This window comes from Mustelus asterias, chromosome 27, assembly GCF_964213995.1.
Source record: "Mustelus asterias chromosome 27, sMusAst1.hap1.1, whole genome shotgun sequence".
NCBI classification, from domain to species: domain Eukaryota; kingdom Metazoa; phylum Chordata; class Chondrichthyes; order Carcharhiniformes; family Triakidae; genus Mustelus; species Mustelus asterias.
In genome coordinates, this window is record NC_135827.1 from 2,711,178 (window position 1) to 2,735,008 (window position 23,831).

General features: G+C 45.4%; 1 protein-coding gene across 1 annotated transcript; it reads left to right on the plus strand.

The window, feature by feature from the left end:
* Nucleotides 1-22,352: 22,352 nt before the first annotated feature.
* Nucleotides 22,353-23,462, plus strand: LOC144480017 (ATP-sensitive inward rectifier potassium channel 1-like). The gene has a single exon (XM_078199166.1). It carries the CDS (start codon nucleotides 22,353-22,355, stop codon nucleotides 23,460-23,462), a length of 1,110 nt encoding a protein of 369 aa, XP_078055292.1.
* Nucleotides 23,463-23,831: the final 369 nt, after the last annotated feature.

Sequence of the window (23,831 nt, forward strand, 5' to 3'; positions counted from 1 at the left end):
CACAGCGTGCAAGAAACAATTCATTTCACTGTATGTTAATACATGTGACAATAATAAATCAAATCAAAATCAAAGCATCTGTGGGGAGAGAATAGAGCCAACATTTTGAGTCTAGATGACCCTGACGAAGGATCATGTAGACTCGAAACATTGGCTCTATTCTCTCCCCACAGATGCTGTCAGACCTGCTGAGATTTCCAACACTTTCTGTTTTTGTTTCAGATTCCAGCATCCGCAGTATTTTGCTTTTTTCCCAGAGCATTAGCCTGAGACTCTTGATTACCAGTTCAGACATATTATCACTACGCCACCACTTCCCACTAATTTTCCAGTCTCATCTTCTAAAGGACTAATGCTGACTCCAGCTATCCTTGTCGTTTCTTTATACTCGGAGAAGCTTTTCCTGTTTGTTTTTGTATTCCCTGTAATTATCTCTCTAACTCCTATTGCTCAATCTTTATTATTCTTTCCGTTTCTGAAACTTTTCTTGTTTCTAAACGTTTTACAATCTTCTGGGGTAGCAGTAATCTTTGCAAAATTGTACATCTTTTCTTTCAATGTGATACTATTGTTAACTTATTTTATCAGTCACAGATGTTGTATCCTTCTGGCAAAGTCTTTCTTTCCCAATGGAATATATCATTGTTAAGGGCTATGAAATATCTCAAATATCTGCCATTGATTCTCGACTATCCCAGTTCATTTTACCCAACTCTATCTTCATCCCCTTGTAATTGCATTTAAGTTTGAGATACTTGTTTCTGACCCAAATTTCTAACCCTCAAACTAAATGTGATAATCCATCACATTATGATCATTCTTACCTAGCCGATATTTTACTCAGGGATCATTAATTAATTAATCCTGTCTCATTACACATGAGACTAAAATAGTCAGTTCCCTTGTTGGCTTCACAACATGTTGTTCAAAGGAACTGTCCCAAATAGATTTTATGAACTCACTCTCCAGGCTACTTTTGTCACTTTGCTTTGTCCAAATCACATGAAGATTAAAATCACCCATGATGCATCATAATGCCTTTCTACAGGTGGGAGATAATGTTAATCAGTGTGAAGTTATCAACTTTGGTAGAAAAAACAGGAAGGTAGAGTATTTCTGAAATAGTGAGGGATTGTGAAGCATGGATGTCCACAGGGGCCTGGGTGTCCTTGTTCGTTAGTCACTAAAAGCTGGCACGCAGGTGCAGCAAGCAATCAGGAAGGCAAAGTGTGTGTTTGCCTTCATCGTGAGGAAATTTGAGTGCAGGAGTAAAGATGTCTTGCTGCAGTTACATAAAGGTCAAGTCACCGTAGTCCTAGATGATCATAGCTACAAAGGGAAGAGCTGACTGGTGGTGATTTAACCTGAGCATCACTACACCTCAGGTGAGGGACAATGATAGGATCACTGAATCCCTACAGTGTAGAAGGAGGCAATTTGGCTCATTGAGTCTGCACTGACTCTCTGACAGAGCAACTTACCCAGGCCCTATTCCCCTAACCCCACATATTTACCCAGTTAATTCCCCTAACCCCACATATTTACCCAGTTAATTCCCCTAACCTCCACGTCTTGGGTGTTTAAGGGACAATTTAGCATGGCCAATCCACCTAACCCGCACATCTTTGGACTGTGGGAGGAAACTGGAGCACCCAGAGGAAACACACGCAGACATGAGGAGAATGTGCAAACTCTACACCGACAGTCTCCCAAGGCTGGAATTGAACCTGGGTCCCTGGTGCTGTAAGGTGGCAGTGCAAACCACTATGCCATCAAGCCATCAGACAAGGTTGAGAAGGTGGGGCCTTCATGAATAACTTTAGCTGGTCTGGGAATTGAACCCGTGCTGTTATCATCACTCTGCATATGAACTACCCATCCAGACAACTGAGCTAAACCGATTGAGCTAAATTGTATGGAGCCTTGGTGATCCTGCACTTGGAATATCATGCACAGTTACTTGCCATAGACAGAGCACAGACTGAAGTTAACCAGATTAGTCCCTGGATTGTTGGGATGGTTTTATGAAAAGAGATTGAGGAAACTGGGCCAGTGTTCCCTGGAGTTTCAAAGCATGAACGGTGATCTCATAGAAACTTACAAAATTCTGACAGGGTGTGACATGGTAGATAGAACATAAGAACTGGGAGCAGGAGTAGGCAATTCAGCCCCTCGCGCCTGCTCCACCATTCAATATGATCATGGCTGATCTCATTGCGGCCTCATCTCCACCTTCCTGCCCGCTCCCCATAACCCTTCATACCGCTGCTAATTAGAAATCTATTAATCTCCTCCTTAAATTTGTTTGGTGTTCTGGTGTCCACTGCACTCTGGGGTAGAGAATTCCACAGATGCACCACAATTTGAGTGAAGTCATTCCTCCTCATTTCTGTGTTAAATCTGCCACCCCTTAGCCTCAAACTATAGCCTCTCATTCCAGAATGCCCAACAAGGGGAAACATCCCCTCTACATCTACCCTGTCAATCCGTTTTAGCATCTTATGTACCTCAATATGATCTATCAAGGAATGGGTCTGTGCTGAAGGAGCAACGTTAATGACCTGGGATTCATGTTGTGTTGAGGGAGATGGAGAAAGACTGCACTCCACATCCACTCTGTCTAACTAGGGAGGAAAGAGTTTGAAAATTGACTTAAATAGGACCAGAAACAATAGGTGTCAACTCACCCATGGCCCAGTGTTTCAGGTTTTCATCTCAAAGTGAGAGGATCATGAGTTCAAATCCCACTTCAGCCACCTGAACTGATATCCCAGTGTAGTGCCGAGGGAGTGCCGCACTGTCAGAGGGTCAGTACTGAGGGAGTGCTGCACTGTCAGAGGGTCAGTACTGAGGGAGTGCTGCACTGTCAGAGAGTCAGTACCGAGGGAGTGCCGCACTGTCAGAGGGGCAGTGCTGAGGATGTGCCGCACTGTCAGAGGGTCAGTACTGAGGGAGTGCCGCACTGTCAGAGGGTCAGTACTGAGGGCGTGCCGCACTGTCAGAGGGTCAGTACTGAGGGAGTGCCGCACTGTCAGAGGGTCAGTACTGAGGGAGTGCTGCGCTGTCGGAGGGTCAGTGCTGAGGGAGCGCTGCACTGTCAGAGGGTCAGTACTGAGGGAGTGCCGCACTGTCAGAGGGTCAGTGCTGAGGGAGTGCTGCACTGTCAGAGAGTCAGTACTGAGGGAGTGCCGCACTGTCAGAGGGACAGTACTGAGGGAGTGCTGCACTGTCAGAGGGTCAGTACTGAGGGAGTGCTGGACTGTCAGAGGGTCAGTGCTGAGGGAGTGCCGCACTGTCAGAGGGTCAGTACTGAGGGAGTGCTGCGCTGTCGGAGGGTCAGTGCTGAGGGAGCGCTGCACTGTCAGAGGGTCAGTACTGAGGGAGTGCCGCACTGTCAGAGGGTCAGTGCTGAGGGAGTGCTGCACTGTCAGAGAGTCAGTACTGAGGGAGTGCCGCACTGTCAGAGGGACAGTACTGAGGGAGTGCTGCACTGTCAGAGGGTCAGTACTGAGGGAGTGCTGGACTGTCAGAGGGTCAGTGCTGAGGGAGTGCTGCACTGTCAGAGGGCCAGTGCTGAGGGAGTGCCGCACTGTCAGAGGGTCAGTACTGAGGGAGTGCCGTGCTGTCAGAGGGTCAGTACTGAGGGAGTGCTGCACTGTCAGAGAGTCAGTACTGAGGGAGTGCCGCACTGTCAGAGGGACAGTACTGAGGGAGTGCTGCACTGTCAGAGGGTCAGTACTGAGGGAGTGCTGGACTGTCAGAGGGTCAGTGCTGAGGGAGTGCTGCACTGTCAGAGGGCCAGTGCTGAGGGAGTGCCGCACTGTCAGAGGGTCAGTACTGAGGGAGTGCCGTGCTGTCAGAGGGTCAGTACTGAGGGAGTGCTGCATGGTCAGAGGGTCGGTGCTGAGAGGGTGCTGCACAGTCAGAGGTACTATCTTTTGGATGACATATTAAACTGAGGCCCTTTCGCTCCTCTCTGCTGTACATTAAAAAATCCCATAGCCCTTTTGGAAAAAGAAGAGGGGAATTCTCCAATACATTCTCATCAGCTTCAGTAAACAGCATGATAAAATATATCCTGTGCTTCCTCCATTTTAACAATGACTCTGCTTCAAAGGTGTTTCATTGGCTATAAAGCTCTTTGGGACATCCCAAGGCGCTATATAAATACGAGTCCTCCTTTCATTCTATATTTGTGAAGTTAAGCGTGGCTCTGTGCACTGGGAAGGCTCCTTTGACTGGGGTGGAGTTTGGAAGGGGCCAGCAATCTCCATTGTCTCATTCAATGCTCTGATTCCCATTCTTCCATCAGTGAGAGTTGATGAGCTTGTGGCCATTGGTGCGACAGGTGAGATCATCTGTGCTCTTAGTGCTGGCTGAGCAAGTGGATTCTGGAAAGGCAATATCACTATGCCACACGTGACGTTGTCTCTTACTGGTGGAACAGGATAATCTCTGCCTTGTTTACAGGGCTGGCACGTGCTTTAGAGTGTCTGAAACCACACATCAAAATGGTGGTGAATTCCTGTCGACAGCTCTGGTTACCATTGGCATTGATGATCAGCTGGAGTTTACCACTTGTCATTGCTGATGTCAAAGTCTTTCACGACTCTGTTGAGAGCATCTTTGAATCGGGGCTTTGGGCACCCAGCTGGTTTCTTGGTGTGCGATACCTTAAGACAAAGCAAGCATATCCTTCAGGATGTGGCCATCTTCCATCCTTGCACATGCCCAAGCCAGTGAAGTCTTCTTTGCTTGGTTAGCACGAGCATGTTTTCCCCAGAAAGGATCGCTTCATTGGTGACTTTGTGTGCGATGCTGAGGATGTGTCATAAACACTGCAGATGGAATTTATTGAGTCCTTTCTCTCAGTAGGTGTAAGTTATCCAGGATTCACTGCCATACAGCAATGTGCTGAGAATACAAGCCTTGATAAGCCTCTTGGTCCTGGGCATCAGTTTGTTGTTTCTCTGTGCCCGTTTTGTTCATCAGCCAGAGTTGGTGCTGTTTTCCCAGCGCGTGTACTGAGTTCTTGGTCAAGAACAGGTTCTCTCTCATCGGAGATCCAAGATGATGGATTTTGTTGCCTGTTTCCAGTGGGGTGTTGCTGGATCTGATCACAGTTGGAGACTCAGCACTCTGTCATTAACTACAGTTTCCTTGACACTGACGGTGAGGGAGAATGTGACACAGACCGGGGACAAATAATCCACTCCTCACTCAGTGGGAGCCATTTTAGTCCTAATCACCAGACAGATACCGAGTGCCCAGACAGTTAAAATCACCCATTGCAGAGCTGCAGAGATTTAACAGATTCGGATTTGTCCAGTTAACCTGGTGAGGGAGAGGTACTAAAAGATTAATGTTCAGCTACTTCCTGTAGGACCAGAAGAATCAACAAATCATTGAGTGGAGAAGGAGATCATATGGCCCATGATTCCTGTTTGGGTTCTTTGAAAGAATGATTGAACAAGATCCACTTCCCTTTCCTTCCCCATAGCCTTCCATGTTTTCCCATTTGAGTTATTTAAATATTTTTTTAAAGGTTAGTTTATTAATTAGTGTCATAAGCAGGCTTACATTAACACGGCAATGAAGTTACTGTGAAAGTCCTCGAGTCGCCACATTCCGGCGCCTGTCCGGGTACACAGAGGGAGAATTTAGCATGACCAATTCACCTAACCAGCACATCTTTCGGACTGTGGGGGGAAACCGGAGCACCCGGAGGAAACCTACACAAACACGGGGAGAACGTGCAGACTCTGCACAGACAGTGACCCAAGCCGGGAATTGAACCCAGTTACCTGGTGCTGTGAGGCAGCAGCACTAACCCTGTGCCACCATGTTGCCCAATTTCCTATTGAAAGTGTTACAGACAGGAGGGGGTTTAATTTAAAATAGTCTTTATTTTCCCCCTCACCTCCTGTCTGTGAACAGATTTTTGATTTCCCCCTTTGTAAGTGTCGACATAGGTTCCCAGACTGTTCAGTTTTGGCATGATCCAATTGTCGATCAATAACCCCACAGTAGACTCCAGGTAGGGTAAAAATCAGAGGTTTAGTTTATGTCACAAACACTCAAACACAGGAAGGGAGTATCACTTTGTAGCCCCTGGTACATTCACACATTAAAAGAAGGATAAGGGAAAACAAGAGGTCCGGACAAAGCCCAGGGAAAATAAGAGTTATTGTTTGAAGGGTGTCCAGAGTCAAAAGTCCAGTGATGTTTTCCTTCAGAGAGGTTCGGAGGCTGAAGCTGATCCCCGTTTCCAGTAGAGCGGAGAGGTGAATTAGTCTTACCGTTGGCACTGGTACAGAAGTTCAGATGTTCCAGTAGAAACAGTGCCAATGAGGGCTAGGCAATTTAAACCTGGAAAGAGCTCTGGTTCTGTTGTTTGGTTGATGGAAGATGGCAGACTGCTTCTTTTAGCTTCACAAAGCAATATTACAGGTTCTAGCAGCTTGGGTGGGGTCATGTCACCTAACTCCCACTTCTTCCCCTTGGTTTGGACAAAAGATGGAGATTCCTGGTCCAGATTCCTGTTTCATCCATTAATAAGTTTACCAGAGGTTTCCGAGTCCTTTGTCTTCACAGTCAGATTGTCTCCATTGGCCAGGGCTTTGTCTCAGAAATGTAAAGGGGCCTTTGTGCATTTCCTTGAAACTTGATTTCTGTAGTCACAGGGCATTTGCACTGTTTAAGAGATAATGAAGTTGCTGTGGTTTTCTGAAGGCTAGAAATTCCTTTTGTGTGAGTCGTAGTCAGTCATGGCTTCAGTCGGTGTAAAGCCTTTGTTGATTACATATATATTTTAAAAAATAATTTTATAAAGTAACCAGGATAATATAAATATATATATACATTTTCTTTCACGCTTTCTTGGCATGGCAAAAGTTAGAATTGAATCTGCTTCTGGTACTCTCTCAGGTGATGCATTCAAGCTCACACAACTCTCTATGTTAAAAAATATTTCCTCACATCACCTCTGGTCATTTTCTCAATTTTAAAAATTTGACTGACACTTTTGTCACTCGACACAGTCTCTCCCCGTCTATCAAAACCCTGCATGATTTTAACAACATCTATCAAAGCTTCTCTTAATATCTCTGCATTAAGGAAAAAAAATTTACAAACGTACAAGTTATGAGCAGGAGACCATTCGGCGCATCACACCTGCTCTGCTATTTGAGATTATGACTGGTCTGATTGTGGCTTCAACTTTCCTGTCTACACCTTATTCCATCTGACTCCCTTGGTGATCAAAAATCTATTTAACTCAGCCTTAAAAATATTCAACAACCCATAAGCCATGTCCTCAAGGGAAGAGGGTTCCACAGTTTAACGTTTATTTATTAGTGTCACAGGTCGGCTTACATTAACACTTCAATGAAGTTATTGTGAAAATCCCCTCATTGCCACACTCCGGCGCCTGTTTGGCTACACTGAGGGAAAATTTAGCATGGCCAATGCACCTAACCAGCACCTCTTTTGGACTGTGGGAGGAAACCGGAGCGCCCGGAGGAAACCCACGCAGACACGGGGAGAATGTACAGACTCCGCACGGACAGTGACCCAAGCCGGGAATTGAACCCGGGTCCTTGGTGCTGTGAGGCAGCAGTGCTAACCACTGTGCTACCGTGCCACCTGTTCTGCACAGATAAGTGACTCTGAAAAAAAAATTTGCTCATTGCCATCTTAAACGAGAGAGCCCGTATTTTTAGACTGTGCCTCCTGATTGTTGTCTCTCCCACAAGGGGAAACATTTCCAAGAATCCATCCTGTTGTAATACTTAAATTATTCCAACGTTTCAGACTTGAATTTAATAAATAATGATGCTGGAAAGGTTATAAGATTATAAAATTCTTAAACTAAAGTTACTGAACTATTTTTCAAAATCACACGAACATGAATCATACACTGACAGTTGACAAACAGGTGGATAATATTTCCAGCACCCATCAGTTAAAAATGCCCAGGAACTGATATCTTTCAATTCAGTTGTGTCCTCATTTTGTAAATCCTCCACAGAAATTGTGTCACTTTTGTTATCGCTGCAAAGTAGCAGCATGAAACTAGTTACGAGTGGCCGTCAAGCCAAAGAGACAATCTTCCTCCCACACAAATGAACACTGTGGTATATGGATTTCAGTGTCACTGTGATGTAGGTATGATGGCTGTTTGCCCCCCGTGACTGGTGGCGGGCGGATGGTACTACTTCAGCTGTTTGTAACAGAGTACTGACTGTGCCCAACCTGCCTGTGTTTGTGAAGCACAGTACATAGGGTGGAATTCTCCCATCTGGGACAAAGTCCCGCAGTGGGGACAGGAACGGTGAGCATTTCCCATTGCAAAGGCCAGTGGGAGCCCTCGACATAGCTTCAGGCCCTGACCTCATTAATTATGCACTTGAGAGTTTAGCGCAATATTCTCCAGTGGGGTGGAGTGGGCTTGATGGCGCGTGTCTTTCCATCGTATCTGGATGCCATATTGGAAAGGCGTCCAACATCACTGATGTAACCATTGAAGAAAAATGGTGGACCACCTGAAAAAGAAGGTGGATCTCCAGCAACATTCTGCAATGACACTGAATGTGGAAGGTCCACCTGTCAATGCTCTTCCTCCCCCCACCTTTTGCTGGGATGTTCCAGGGTTATCCAGGATTGCAGCCTCCATCCCCGAGGAAGCCCAGGCATTGGTTAGGTGAGTCCCGACCTTTGCACACCACGTTGCTCTAAATGTGTTCTGGACTGGAATATTGTGGAGAATCAGGCGTGGATGGAAAATTCCAGTCCGGCATTTATCTGTGTCCCATTAGCTGCCTTCTAGGGTTTCACAATCTGCCGTGATGCACACCAATCGAGGGCCCCACAGCAAATTCATGCTGGCTTAAAACCGATTTTTGGTTCCGGTCAAACTCCCCCCCCACAACTTACAAAACAATCCCAACTGTGTTCAGAGTAACACTAACAAGCAGTTTAAGATTATTAATTGAGCTCATAGTGTGAATCACTCACTTGTACTGGAAGCCACATATATTCACACGCTGATCCCTCTCCTTTGCAGACAAAAGAAGCATGTCCACACATTGCATCTTTTCAACTAAACAAAAACTTGCAGAACAGCCATTCACTGTTTCATTCAGAAGAATGATGGGAGATCTCATAAAAACATAAGATTATGAAGGGAATAAAGAATATAGAAGCAGGGAGATTGTTTCCACTGGCGGGTGAAACTAGAACTAGAGGACATGTCCTCAAAATAAGGGGGAGTAGATTTAGGACTGAGTTGAGGAGGAACTTCTTCACGCAAAGGGTTGTGAATCTGTGGAATTCCCTGCCCAGTGAAGCAGTTGAGGCTACCTCATTGAATGTTTTTAAGGCAAGGATAGATACATTTTTGAACAGTAAAGGAATTAAGGGTTATGGAGAGCGGGCGGGTAAGTGGAGCTGAGTCCATGAAAAGATCAGCCATGATCTTATTGAATGGTGGAGCAGGTTCGAGGGGACAGATGGCCCACTCCTGCTCCTAGTTCTTATATTCTTATTCCCCAGGGCAATGTCTGAACTATCAGAGTCAACTTGTCCAGTTTGAATTTAAACAAAAACTTAGCAGTTAACTGTTCCTGGATTCACTGTCCAGGGCAATGTCTCTACCAATCAAAGTCCACTTGGTAACCAATCAGCACGCTCTTCTGATGTAGCATAAATTATTGTTATTCTTGCAAATCTCTTCTGATGAGTGCAAAATGAAAAACTTTGACAGCATGTTTTTTTTCCCACCAATACCCAAGTTCTGTACTACCATGTGACTGTTTGGAAACAATTGATTTATTTTTGAGTTATTGGTTAATCAATTTTAATGCAGTAACTAGGAGGGACCATTTCCTCTGGACCGGGAGTCACAGATGAAACATCATCAACTTGAAATGCTCACTAAGGAATTGAGTAGTGTTTCAGAGAAATGTCCTTATGGGGAGATTTGTTGAATTGTTTTGCTATCAGAAGTAGAGGTCATTGAATATTTTAAACGAAAGATAGATTAACATTTATAGTGAAGGAAGATATGGGGGAAAGGGCAGGGCTGTAGTATTTCAATTCTGACAAAAAACCTAGATAGATACCATGGACTTAATGGCCTCCTTCTGTGCTACAATAATCTGTGCTTCTGTGATTGAGTATCCTCCTGTGTGATTGCGTGTTCTTGTGGGTGGATGCAACCCACAGATCTCACCACATTTCCCTGATGACTCTTGAGGCATCACAATGCAATGCATCGTAAACCCACTTGTGAAGCAGCGCCTGATTGCGCTGCAGAGGCTTCAAGTAGCACTTTAAATTCCCCGTGCTTTGCTCTGCCGACCTCCTTGGCTGTGCAATTACTGAACCAGGTCCTTGCTGGCTGGATGAGTGCCTGGTAAGCTCCACGTTTCAACAACTAAAGCAAGGAAATCATTGGTCACCCTGTCTGTTGCCGAGGGGATTTTCTGAGGGTGGCGGACATGTTTGTGTTGGATGCACAGCCCAGCACTGGGATCAGTACCTGAGGGGGCTCCTTAATGAGCCCAAAAGCTACTGAGAAATCTCTGCAGCTTCCACAGCTATCAAGTGGCTCTGTGTGCTGCGATGGCACCTATATCTGAAACTTTGGAGAACTTTAGTAGCATCCTAGAAAGAGTGGCATCCACCAAGTGGATCTACCAAGAACTGTCTACAAACAGGAATAACTAAAAGTTTATTTATTAGTGTCACAAATAGGCTTGCATTAATACTGCAATGAAGTTATTGTGCAAATCCCCTAGTCGCCATACTCCGGCGCCTGTTCGGGTACACTAAGGGGCAATCTAGCATGGCCAATACATCAACCCAGCATGTCTTTCGGACTGTGGGAGTAAACTGGAGCACCCGGAGGAAACCCATGCAGACACGGGGAGAACGTGCAAACTCAACACGGACAGCAACCCAAGCCGGGAATTGAACCCAGGTCCCTGGCGCTGTGAGGCAGCAGTGCTATCCACCATGCCACGCTTATATACCCTACATATAGAGAATGAGAAAGATGCCACCAATTACTCCAACTCCAGTCTTCAGACTGCCCATGCTCAGCCTCAGGATTCACACGCTTCGGCTGGATTGGCCTAGCAGGTCACATGATCCTTCAAAACCCCGCCTCTTTAAGGGGCTCACCTCTACACCTTTCAGAGGAAGGAAATGTCTCCATTTTGCTGCAGTGAGAATGGACAGTGCAGCTGGTGACTTAACAGATGTAGCAGCAAGTCGGAGAAGGGGGAAGAGTGGAACAGATGGAACATGAGCAGAATGTAATTTCTGACAGTCTTTGCTGGGGGCCAGCGGGGAGGGGTGTGAAGGGGTTGGTGCAGTCAGATGGGGTGTGGGGGTGTGGTTATTGGAGCACCATGTTCTCTGTCCACTCCTTGATATAGGAACTCATCTAAATTGATGAAAATTGCTGGATTGCAAAGGTATGTAGAGCTTCCACTGTTTGCGTCCAGTATGTGAGACAGAGATAAAGGAGGGGTAAGTGTTATTGGCATCAGCTACTAGTGCTTCATTGGACAGCCTGGAGATTCACACTGGGAGTGAAAAAGATTCCCTCAGGTCATTTTGCTGATATACACGTGTTACATTGCCGTGTCCAGGTCACCTAATAGATCCTGGGAAACATTCACTGCCAGATTAAAAAGTTCCCAATGAAGATCCCATTTGTCATATCAATGGGGGAGAAGGAAAACTTGAGGTGAAAAAGGGAGGGAGAATCTGAGGAGGATATGGTTCATTAGCGATCACCCTCATTAACAATCTACAGGTCACACGCTTCTTGTAAAGTTCTGGGTGAGATGCTCTGTATGAGCAGAGTTCAGCTAGCAGCCTGTAGCTACCCTGTCCCACATCCCATAAAGAAACCCACAGACAGTAACCTCTGTCTGAACAACTCTGCTCATGCCTCAGTGTCAGCAATGTACTTCCGCAATGTCTCAATGAGAAACAGGGGACTGCTATAATCTCACCCGCGTTCTGCTCGGGAATCGAATTCCCACCTCACTGACAACCTTGAAACTAGCAGGAGCATTGAGTTAAATTCGGGATGGTGCCGAGGGTTGCCAACTGTGATTAAATGTATTCCCGGAGGTGTCATCACATGACTTGCCTCCCACACTCCACCCATTAGTCAGCCAACACATCTATCCTTGTGACGTACAGCCTTCCTACGCCAATTCTTTTTCAACGTCCCGATGATTTTTCTCCAGGGTTGCATGCAGCAATGTCCTGGAAGGTTGATTTTCAAATCCTGGAGATTCTGGGTATAATAATTCTTGTTCCTCATTCAAGGGACAAATAACAACATGTTTATTTACAGAGATTTGCAGCGTTGTGGCAACCCTATACCAGAGCTAACAGTGTGATCACCTCCTGCACTTTCATCATGTTTCTGTCTTCCCTAATGTTCAGGCTCAAACATTGCAATTTGAACTTCAACAGTTGACCTTTTGAGCTTTCTAAGCAGAAAGGGATATTGTCCATTGTCTCTGTCCAGCTCATTCTGAACCCTGGGAGTATCTAACTGAAAGAATGAGCCCACGACTGCTCCATCTCCACTGTACGGGTAACTCCTTCCACATCCTGAGCTTCCCATTGGTGTCCAAACATGACTTTCTTCCTTTTAGAATCATAGAATCCCTACAGTACAGAAGGGGGCCATTTGGTCAATCGAGCCTACACCGGCAACAATCCCACCCTATCCCCAAAACCCCACATATTTACCTTGCTAATCCCCCCGGAACTAGGATCAATTTAGCATGGCCAATCAACCTAACTTGAACATCTTTGGACTGTGTGGTGGAAACTGGAGCACCCGGAGGAAACCCGCGCAGACACGGGAGAACGTGTAAACTCCACACAGACAGTGACCTGAGACCGGAATTGAACCCTGGCACTGTGAGGCAGCAATGCTAACCACTGTGCCACCCTCTTAATCTTACATTATTCCTAGATAGGATCTGAGAGTCAATATCTCAGGACAATTGGCTGCTCTTCAAATACAAAAGATTCAAGTACTGATTTTGTATTCTCCTTGCCCACACAGGCAAATCGATATTTATCCCCCATTTCCAATTGTCCCTGAGAAGATGAGACTCTTCCCTGAATTGCTGCAATCTTTGTGGAAAAGGATGCTAATAGGGAGGGAGTTCCAGGATTTTGAGCCAGTACCAGCGAGGGGATGGTGATTTATGTTCAATTGAGAATGGTGTGTGGTTTGGAGAGGAACTTGCAGCTGGTGGTGGTGTATGAACTGCCCTTGCCCTGTTAGGTAGTAGACATCATGGGTTTGGAAGGTGGTGTAGAAGGAGACTTGGTGAGTTTCTGCAGTGCATCTTGTAGGTGGTACACACGGCTGCCACTGTGTCAATGGTGGAGTGAATGAATGGTGAAGGTGGTGGATGGGGTGCCAATCAAGCGGGATGTTTTGTCCTGGATAGCATGGAGCTTTGAGTGTTGTTGGAGCTGCACCCATCCAGGTAAGTGGAGAGCATTCCATCACACTCACTATAATGTGGCGCAGGCCATCAATGGAACAGCTGAAGATGGTTGAGCCCAGGCCACTATTCCAAGGAACTCCTGCAGTGACGTCCTAGTACTGAGATGATTAACGTCCAACAAACAACCATCTTCCTTTGTGTCAGGTATTCTCCAACCCATGGAGAGTTTTCCTGATTCCCATTGACTCCAATTTTGCTAGGGCTCCTTGATGCCACACTTGATCAGATGCTGCGTTGATCTCAAGGGTTGTCACTCCCGCCTTGCCTCTGGAATTCAGTTCTTTTGTCCATGTTTGGGCCAAGGCTGTAATGAGGTTACGAGCTGTATGGCCCTGGTGGGACCCAAACTGAGTGTCAGTGAGCAGGTTATTGCTGAGTAAGTACTGCTTGATAGCACCGTCGATTCCATTGCCTTACTGATGATCGAGAGTAGACAGATGGGACACTAGTTGGCTGGGTTGGATTTGTCTTGCTTTTTGTGTACAGGATATACCAGGGCAATTTTCCACACTGTTGGGTAGATGCCAGTGTTGTAACTGTACTGGAAGAGATGGCTAGGGGAATGGCAAGTTCTGGAGCACAATTCTTCAGTACTATGTTGTCAAAGCCCATAGCTTTTCCAGTGCCTTCAGCTGTTTCTTGATATCGTGTGGAGTGAACCAGATTGCCTGATATCTGATTCTGGAGATTTCAGGAGGAAACCTAAATGGATCATCAGCACTTGTTGTTTATAGAATCATAGAATCTACAGTGCAGAAGGAGGCCATTCGGCCCATCGAGTCTGCACCGACAATAATCCCACCCAGACCCTATTCCCATAACCCCTCAAATTTACCCTGCTAATCCCCCTGACACGAGGGTTAACTTAGCATGGCCAATCCACCTAACCCGCACATCTTTGGAGTGTCGGAGGAAACTGGAGCACCCGGAGGAAACCCACGCAGACATGGGGAGAATGTGCAAACTCCACACAGACAGTGACCCAAAGTCAGAATTGAACCTGGGTCCCTGGCGCTGTGAGGCAGCAGTGCTAACCACTGTGCCACCGTGCCGCCCCGTGGTTATCTTGTCTTTTGAATTGATGTGCTGGGCTCTCCCATCATTGACGATGGGCATATGTGTGGAGCCTTCTCCGGTTAGTTGTTAATTGTTCATCACCATTCATGACTGGATGTGGGAGGACTGCAAAGCTTTGATGTGATTTGTTGGTTGTGGGATCATTTGGCTCTGTCCTCTGATGAGAGGCTGAGTAAATTTAACAAAACAAAGAATAAAGAATAGTACAGCACAAAAACAGGCTCTTTGGCCCACCAAGTCTGTGCCGACACAGATGGCACTCTAATCTAATATTTTCTTGCCTCTACATGGTCCATATCCCTCTATTCCCTGCCTATTCATGAATCAATCCAGGTGCTTCTTGAACGTTGAAATTGGATCTTTGATCTGTGGAGTTTAGAGGAATGGGTGGTGATCTCATCGAAATATCTAAGATTCTTTAGGTGCTTGACAAGTTAGATACTGAGAGGATGTTTCTACCTGGTTGGGGAATCTGGAACACAGGAACTCAGTCTCAGGATAAGGGGAAATCATTCAGGACTGAGATGAGGAGAAATTTCTTCACTCCAAGGGTTGTGCACCTTCGGAATTTTCTACCTTAGAGATTGTAGACACTTCATTGCTGAATATATTTAAGGCTAAAGAGAGAGAGAGACATAAGAACATAAGAAATAGGAGCAGGAGTAGGCCATCTAGTCCCTCGAGCCTGCCCCACCATTCAATAAGATCATGGCTGATCTGAAGTGGATCAGTTCCACTTACCCGCCTGATCCCTATAACCCCTAATTCCCTTACTGATCAGGAATCCATCTATCCGTGATTTAAACATATTCAACGAGGTAGCCTCCACCACTTCAGTGGGCAGAGAATTCCAGAGATTCACCACATACAATTGGTCTTTTTAGGAATAAAGAGATATTGGCAATGGGCAATGATGTGGACTTGGGGCTGAAGATCAGATCATATTGAGTGGCACAATGGGCTCGATAATATATTGCTCTTGCTCTTATCTCTAATGTTTATGTTCTTACGTTCCATGCCTTTGACAGGGATTGGATGGGTGGATGATGTGGTGAGCAAGATGATGACAATATGTTCATTCACTTGTCAGGCTCTGGTGCAATGAGTATTAACGTTGTGAAGTGTAGCTTTCTGCTGATCACACTAATCTCACGTCAGATGGAATTGAATAATCAAACTTGGGCAAAAGATTCTGGACAAGGAAGAATAAGTAGAGGAGTGAAACAGCTTTAATGCAAAAATCTACAGCAACAGATAAAAGCATAAAAAGAGGGCATGTAATACACTCCTCCTGCTCAAACTGCCAGATTCATTTGAGTTAAAAGCTTATGCTGTTCCTTCTTAAAGTTAATAAAATTTAAATCATTGCCAACAATCACCTTTTTTTGGGACAATTGGAGCTTTCAAGATAAAGATTGGTAGAATTTATTAGGTAAGAGATTTGGAACAAAGGTGGATAACTGGAGTTGAGGTTTGGAACCACCGTGATCAATTGGAATGGTGGAGCAGAATGGGCTCTTTCTGATCCCATCTTCCAACACAAAGCTGCCTAGATTATCCTCACTACCCATGATCCTGAATCAAAGCTACTTGGCTGCTAATAGGCAAGAACATGACAAGAACTAGGAGCAGGGGTGAGCAATCGGGCCTGCTCCGCTGTTCAGAACAATTATGGCTGATCTCATCTTGGTTTCGTCTCCACTTTCCTGCCCACTCCCCATAACCCTTCATCCCACAATTAATTATAAACCGATCCAACTCCTCAGATTTGTTCAGTGTTCCGGTGTCCACTGCACTCTGGGGTGGAGAATTCCACAGATTCACAACACTTTCTGATTTAAATCTGCCACCCCTTTGCCTGAAACTATGGCCTCTCATTCTAGAATGTTCAACAAGGGGAAACATTCGTTCTACATTTACCCTGTCAATCCCTTTCAGCATCTTGTGTACCTCAGTATGATCTCCTCTCATTCATCTAAACTCCAATGAGTATGGGCCTAAATTGTGCAATCCCTCTTCATTGGACAAGTCCTTCATCCCTGGAATCAATCTGGTGAACCTTCTCTGAACTGCCACCTCTAATGCATTTACATCCTTACTCAAGTAAGAGGACCAAAACTGTGTGCAGTACTCCAGATGCGGTCTCACCAATGTCTGATACAGTTGCAACAGCAGCTCCTTACTTTTACACTCTATTCCATTTGGCTCCCTTACTACCTGCTGTATCTGCTTACTAACGTTCTGCGGTTCATGCACGAGGACACCCAGAAGCACTTTGAAGTTTCTCTTCATTTAGAAAATAGGTTGACTTTTTGTTTCTCCAGCCAAATGGACAACCTCAGACTTATCCATGTTAAACTCCATCTGACAAACTTTGGCCCACTCACCAAATTATCCATATCCATTTGTGAATTTCTTATTTCTTCATCACAACTTGCTTTCTCACCTATTGTAGTGTGATTTACAAATTTGGCTATAGCACATACTATCCCTGTATCCAAGCCTTCAACATAGATTGTAAATAGTTGGGTGTAAATAGTTGGGGCCTGAAGACTGAGTCCTTTGGCATCCCATGAGTTACATCAAAAAGATCTTTTTACCCCCACTTTCTACTTTCTGTTGGTTAGATGATTCTCTCTCCAAGTTAATATATTAACCCTCAACCCTGTGAAATCCTATCTTGTGTATTAACCTTTTGTGTAGCACCTTATCAAACACCTTCTGGAAGTCCAGATACACTACATCTACAGCACCCCCATTATCTAATATGCTTGCACAGAGTCCAAACCCACATAAAGTTACAACTTTTACTGTCCTCCCCCCTCCATGAGCTTGAATCAAAGCTGCTATTTCTGGTACCTTCAGCTCTGCTATGAATGGTATAATTGGCACAGTTCTGCAGTTCCAGTTCTGCTCAGAGTTTCACTTGTCAGGGATGCAGACAGGCAGCAACACGCAGTCTAACCTTGTGGTCATCACTCCCATTTGATGATGCCTCATATTTGGGAGCCCAACTCACAAAATTACTCAAAAAATATGAGTAACTTGTAGATGCTTTGGTTTCAAAGTCAAAGTAACCCTGATCCATCTTTCCTTAGATTCCACAGTCTTCATCATTTATTAACACTACGGTGGCACAGTGGTTAGCACTGCTGCCTCACAGCGCCAGGGACCTGGGTTCGATTCCCGGCTTGGATCACTGTCTGTGTGGAGTTTGCAAATTCTCCCCGTGCCTGTATGGGTTTCCTTCGGGCGCTCTGGTTTCCTCCCACGGTCCAAAGACGTGCGGGTTAGGTAGATTGGCCATGCTAAATTTCTCCTTAGTGTTAGGGGGACTCGCAAGGGTAAATGCATCGGGTTATGGGGATAGGGGCTGGATGGGATTGTGGTCGGTGCAGTCGTGGATTTGGAAGGTACTTCCTAAGGAGCCTTGATGAGTTCCTGTAGTGCATCCTGTAGATGGTACACATAGCTGCCACTGTGGAGGGAGTGAATGTTTGTGGAAGGGAAGGGATCCCAATCAAATGGGCTGCTTTGTTCTGGATGGTGTTGAGTTTCTTGAATGTTATTGGAGCTGCACTCATCCAGGCGACTGAGTCAAGTGATGAGTTACTCACCAGTGGTGACCTGCTCTTGCAACTATAGTATTTATATGCAAATCAAGTTCAGTTTCCGGTCAATGTTAACCCTCAGGATGTTGATAGCACTCTCTCTGCTGCCTTCAGTATTCCTCCATGTTCTATCGAGCCTCCTTTGCCGTCCGTCAATGGGTAGAATGTTTTTTCAAAGGATCAAAGGAATAAAAGCAAAATAATGCCGATGCTGGAAACCTGAAATAAAACAGAAAATACTGGAAACGCAGCAGGTCTGGTGGCATCTGTGAAAAGAGAAGAGAGTTAAGGTTTCCAGTTCAATATGATTCTTCCTCGGAATTGAAGAGGTAGAAATATGATGGGTTTTATACTGTAGATAAAAAGAAGGGGGGGGGGGAAGGGGCAGCGGGGGGTGAAGGGTGGGATGTGTTGCGGGGGCGGGGGGGGGGTGGTCAGGTATAACAAAAAGAAAGGCCAGGGATAGGTTAGAAGATAGTAGAGATTAAAGAACAAAGCCGTCATGGAACAGAAAGCGAAGGGCGCAGTAATGCTTATAGGAAAGGAATAAAGGATTTGCATTTAAATAGTATATTTCGCATCAGAAAGCTGTGCCAAAGCTCTTCACTGCTAAATGATTACTGTTGAAGTGCCATCACTGTTGTGTGTGCTATAAAACTAATGTAAAGGCACCAATCGTTAATAAGGAATTGTGTAAATACATGATGGGTTCATTTATTAATTCTAGACATTGTAGACATGGATAGAAAGCTTGAAGACATCCACATCAGAGCTGTGTGTGCTGCGTTCTGCTCACAGGCAAAGTGACACTGAGACTGGATCACATGACCCATTTGCCTTCTAGTGGTGTCATGCTGCCATCCCTTAAAAGCATATTACACCATTCCTCTTTCTTTTTTTAAAGATACCTCCCTCCTTCACAAGAAGCACAAATATTTACAATTCATGTTTAGTGCCCATTACTTAAGTACATAGAACTGGTGAATCCATGAGTCTCTAAAGTGTAGAGTTAATCTACTGGTGCATCCAGATCTTGTATTGATAACTTTGCCTCAAGGTTTATTTATCTGTGATATTGACATTCTTGGATGTGGTTCCTGGTTACATTTGGGATCTTGTCTGAGATGCAATCGGCCTGTATGGTGGTTGAGGGGTTGGGATGGTTCTGATTTGCCCTTGCTAACACCTCACCATTGCGCCTTTGTAAGCAATTACATAGAAAGTTGGTTCTGAACAATTCCTTGTTACCTCAGTTGGTTACCATGTACCTGCTGTGAGATCCCTGATGGGAACTTTTCCCGACTGTAAACTTGGCAATTCTGTACCTGCATTTTTATCATGCACTTTGGTCATCCTCTCTTGCAGTTTTTAAAGTTGTGTATAGTTTCTGAGAACAGAATGGGTAAGGGTAGGTAAATTGGGAGGGCACTGGCCTGCCAAAGACAAGCTGTGCCAATGACGGAATCATTACATTTAAAGGAGTCAGATGTAACATTGTGATCTATAAATTTTGCTTTGTCTGGTTATATTTGAGAATTAGGGATTTCACCGTGCAAATGTTCGTTCAGCTAATCTATTAGACCTAGGGTAATGAGGAGAAGAGTGTAATCTATTTTCCATTTCTCGCACATATTCTGAGATGGTTTACCAGTAAATTGCGGACTACTGTCCATGATGTTCTCTTTAGGCTAGCCAAATAAACTGCAAATAGCACTGAGAGTGTGCATGGGAGTTGTGCAACTGGAGTACTTGGTAATCCAGTCAATGATGATGATGGTGATTTAGGTGCTGGTCCAAATGCTTGTTTAATGTTGCGAGAGTCCCTGCCTCCACCACCCTCTCAGGTGTGCGTTCCATATTCCCACCACCCTCCTCAGATCCCCTCTAAATCACTTATTCCTTACCTTCAACCTATGTCCTCTGGTCTTAGGTGAGGAAGGGGCTTAAGGCTCTGAAAGCTTGTGGCTTTTGCTACCAAATAAACCTGTTGGACTTTAACCTGGTGTTGTTAAACTTCTTACTGACTTCACCTCTGGCCAATGCAGAGTTAAATATCTCTGTCAGGGCCTCTGCAATCTCCTCCCTTGCCTCCCATTGCAGCCTGGGATGCATCTCATCAGGCCCTGGGAATTTATGTACCTCTAATATCTCCTACTTATTAATCTTAACATGCTCTAGAACTTCACCGTCCCAACTGAAATCTCCAGTTACAATGTCTTTCTCCTTAGTGAATACAGATTAAGAATATTAATTTAAGTCCTTGCCCACATCCTCTGGCTCCACACACAGATTGCCGTTTTGGTCTCTAATGGGCCCCACTTTCTCTGGTCATCCACTTGCTCCTAATGTACTTATAAAATGCCTTTATGTTATCCTTAATGTTATTTGCCAATTATATTTTGTGGCCCCTCGTTGCCCTCCTATTTTGTTTTTTAAGCAGCCCCCTACGCTCTCTATACCCCTGAAGGGTCTCCTCCATTGTTAGTGCTCTATACCTACCATATGCTTCCATTTTGTTCCAGATATTGCCCCCCTCCCATCCCCGATTCGCCGCCCCCCCCGCCCCCCCACAGTCTCTCTCCGCTCGTCACCCTGGCCGAATGACGCACTGTCTGATCACCACCCCGCATGACCCCGCTCCCCCCGATCGCTACCCCAGGCTGTCTCCTCAGACTGAAGCTGAGTTGAATGTTTACCTTGCACAACCTCAACATTCACTCCACCCACAGCGCACAGTGGTGTTAGTGTGTATGCTTTGCAAGGCACACTGCAACAACTTGTCAACTCTCCGTTAGCTGCAGCTTCCAAACCTGCAATCCCCATGATCAAGAATATAGTAACATTAGGGATGCAGGGTGATGCGTGATTAATTCACACGGGAGGCTAGAACGTACCCGGGAATAAAGGCTTTTATTCACGACAAATAGGAGCACACTACTTAACAATATTATCCCAGACTAAAGACTGCTCGGAAGTAGCAGTGACCTTTATACCCCTGTAAGAAGGCGGAGCCGAACGGAGTGTACCACATAAACAATAATAACAGGTGGAACACCCAAACCCTAACCCCAACAGTAACAAGAGTAACATATGTACAAGTACCCATAGTGTTAACCATCTATGGTTCACCACACAGGGGCATGGGAACACCAGCAACTACAAGCTCCCCTCTAAGTCACACACCATCCTAGCTCGAGAATCCAAAATCCTGGAACTTCCTCCCTGACAGCACTGTGGATGTTCCTACACCACTCTAACTGCTGTGCTTCAAGCAGGTGGCTCACTGCCACTAGGCAATTAGGGATGGTCAATAAATTCTGACCTTACCAGCAACACGTACATCCCATGAATAAAACTCTTTAAAAGTTCCCTGTTGATCTCCCTCTCAATGTTAAACTTGAAGGTAGCCCTTCAACGTCTGTCTGAGTGAAGACCACCATCTAAATGAGATTTGTGGCTAAAGTTACACTCACCTTGTTCAAAGCTAGAGTTTCTGCAATTGCCCCACAAATCAAATCACAGCTGCTAACACAGGCATTGATCCAGTTCCAGACTGGACTTAAACCAATGTCAATCTCAATGGTTATCTCCAGATCAGAATTGACTGTGCCCCACTTGACTTGTTAACGACCCTCCATTTAATATGAAAATAACAGTAACGTTTCCAGTTGTAAAACCAGAGTTTTATCTGCTGCTGCTCAGTCCAGTATTTAGCTTGCTGTTTAACTTCCATGTTTCACCTGAAAGTGGCCAGAGACCAGAGGAAATTGCTCTTATCTTCTTTATTTGTCAAGTTCGTGTTAACTAGCAGTTGAACATTAACAGACATTTGTACGCTTTGTAACAATATCTGACCCATTATTGTCTTAAACACATGTAGGTATTTCCCGTTGACCTCTCGATGAATCATAGGGTCTAGATTCAAGACATGAATGGAAATGAGGTTGCACATTTTGACTTCAGCAGCCGTGATAAAATCCAGTTTCCTTTTCAGTTTTGCGATTGAAATGTGTTTGGAGGCTACTCCAAGATCACTGGAGGGTAAATCATTGAGTCTAATGTATTCTTTGGCATTATTTTCACAGATTAAAAGGTATTTTTCCGCGGAATGTTCAAATACCTCCGCAGGAGATTCACCAGAAACCTAACAGAGCGTAATCGTCAGAGAGCTCGGCTCGTCTCCAAAGATGGGAGGTGTAACATAGAGTTTGGAAACATCAAAGAGCATTCAAGGATTGGCTTCCTCGTAGATATTTGGACAACTGTCCTTGACCTTAAGTGGAGGTATCAGATGACCATCTTTATTTCAGCCTTTCTGGGAAGTTGGTTCCTCTTTGGCTTGCTGTGGTACGCTGTTGCATACATACACAAGGACCTTCCGGAATTTTCACCCACTGAGAATCATATGCCTTGTGTGCAGAACATCAATGGGCTGACATCTGCCTTTCTCTTCTCACTGGAGACTCAGGTCACGATTGGTTATGGCTTCCGATGTGTGACGGAGCAGTGCGGTGAAGCCATATTCCTCCTGGTCACTCAATCCATCCTCGGTGTCATCATTAATTCCTTCATGTGCGGTGCCATCTTGGCCAAGATCTCCAGACCAAAGAAAAGAGCCAAAACCATCACGTTCAGCAAGAGCGCCGTCATCAGCAAGCGCGGCGGCAAACTCTGCCTCCTGATTCGAGTAGCCAACCTCAGGAAAAGCCTTCTGATTGGCAGCCATATTTACGGAAAACTCTTGAAAACCACAGTGACCCTGGAGGGCGAGACCATCATAATGGATCAAGTCAACATTGATTTTATTGTTGATGCTGGGAATGAGAATCTGTTCTTCATATCTCCTCTCACTATCTATCACATCATTGACAAAACCAGTCCCTTTTACGAGATGTCAGCCGAGACCATCAAGCAGCAAGACTTTGAGCTGGTGGTCTTTTTGGATGGCACAATAGAAGCCACCAGTGCCACCTGCCAGGTGAGAACCTCTTACGTCCCAGAGGAGGTATTCTGGGGCTACAGATTCGCCCCCATTGTCTCCAAATCTAAAGAAGGGAAATACAGAGTTGATTTCTCTAACTTTGGTAAGACTCTGCAGGTGGACACTCCGCATTGTGCCTATTGCCTGCAGACTGAGAAAGAAGCTAAGCTCAAAGAAAAGGAAGCTTACGACAACCCTGCATTCCAACTCAACGAGGTCAATGAGACCAAAATGTAAAGATATATTTCACCACTTGATAATTGTGCATGTGGTATTTATCTGAACCTTCTCTCCAAAGATAACATTTTGTTTGTCTTTGAACATTCACATATATCCAGAGAAACCATTAAGCAGCTTAAACCAGAAAGGGTCAGTGCCGGGCCAGGGGGTGACACACAGAGGGTCAGTGCCGGGCCAGGGGGTGACACACAGAGGGTCAGTGCTGGGTCAGGGGGTGACACACAGAGGGTCAGTGCTGGGTCAGGGGTGCCAGAGGGAGGGTCAGTGCCGGGCCAGGGGGTGACACACAGAGGGTCAGTGCTGGGTCAGGGGGTGACACACAAAGGGTCAGTGCCGGGCCAGGGGGTGACACACAGAGGGTCAGTG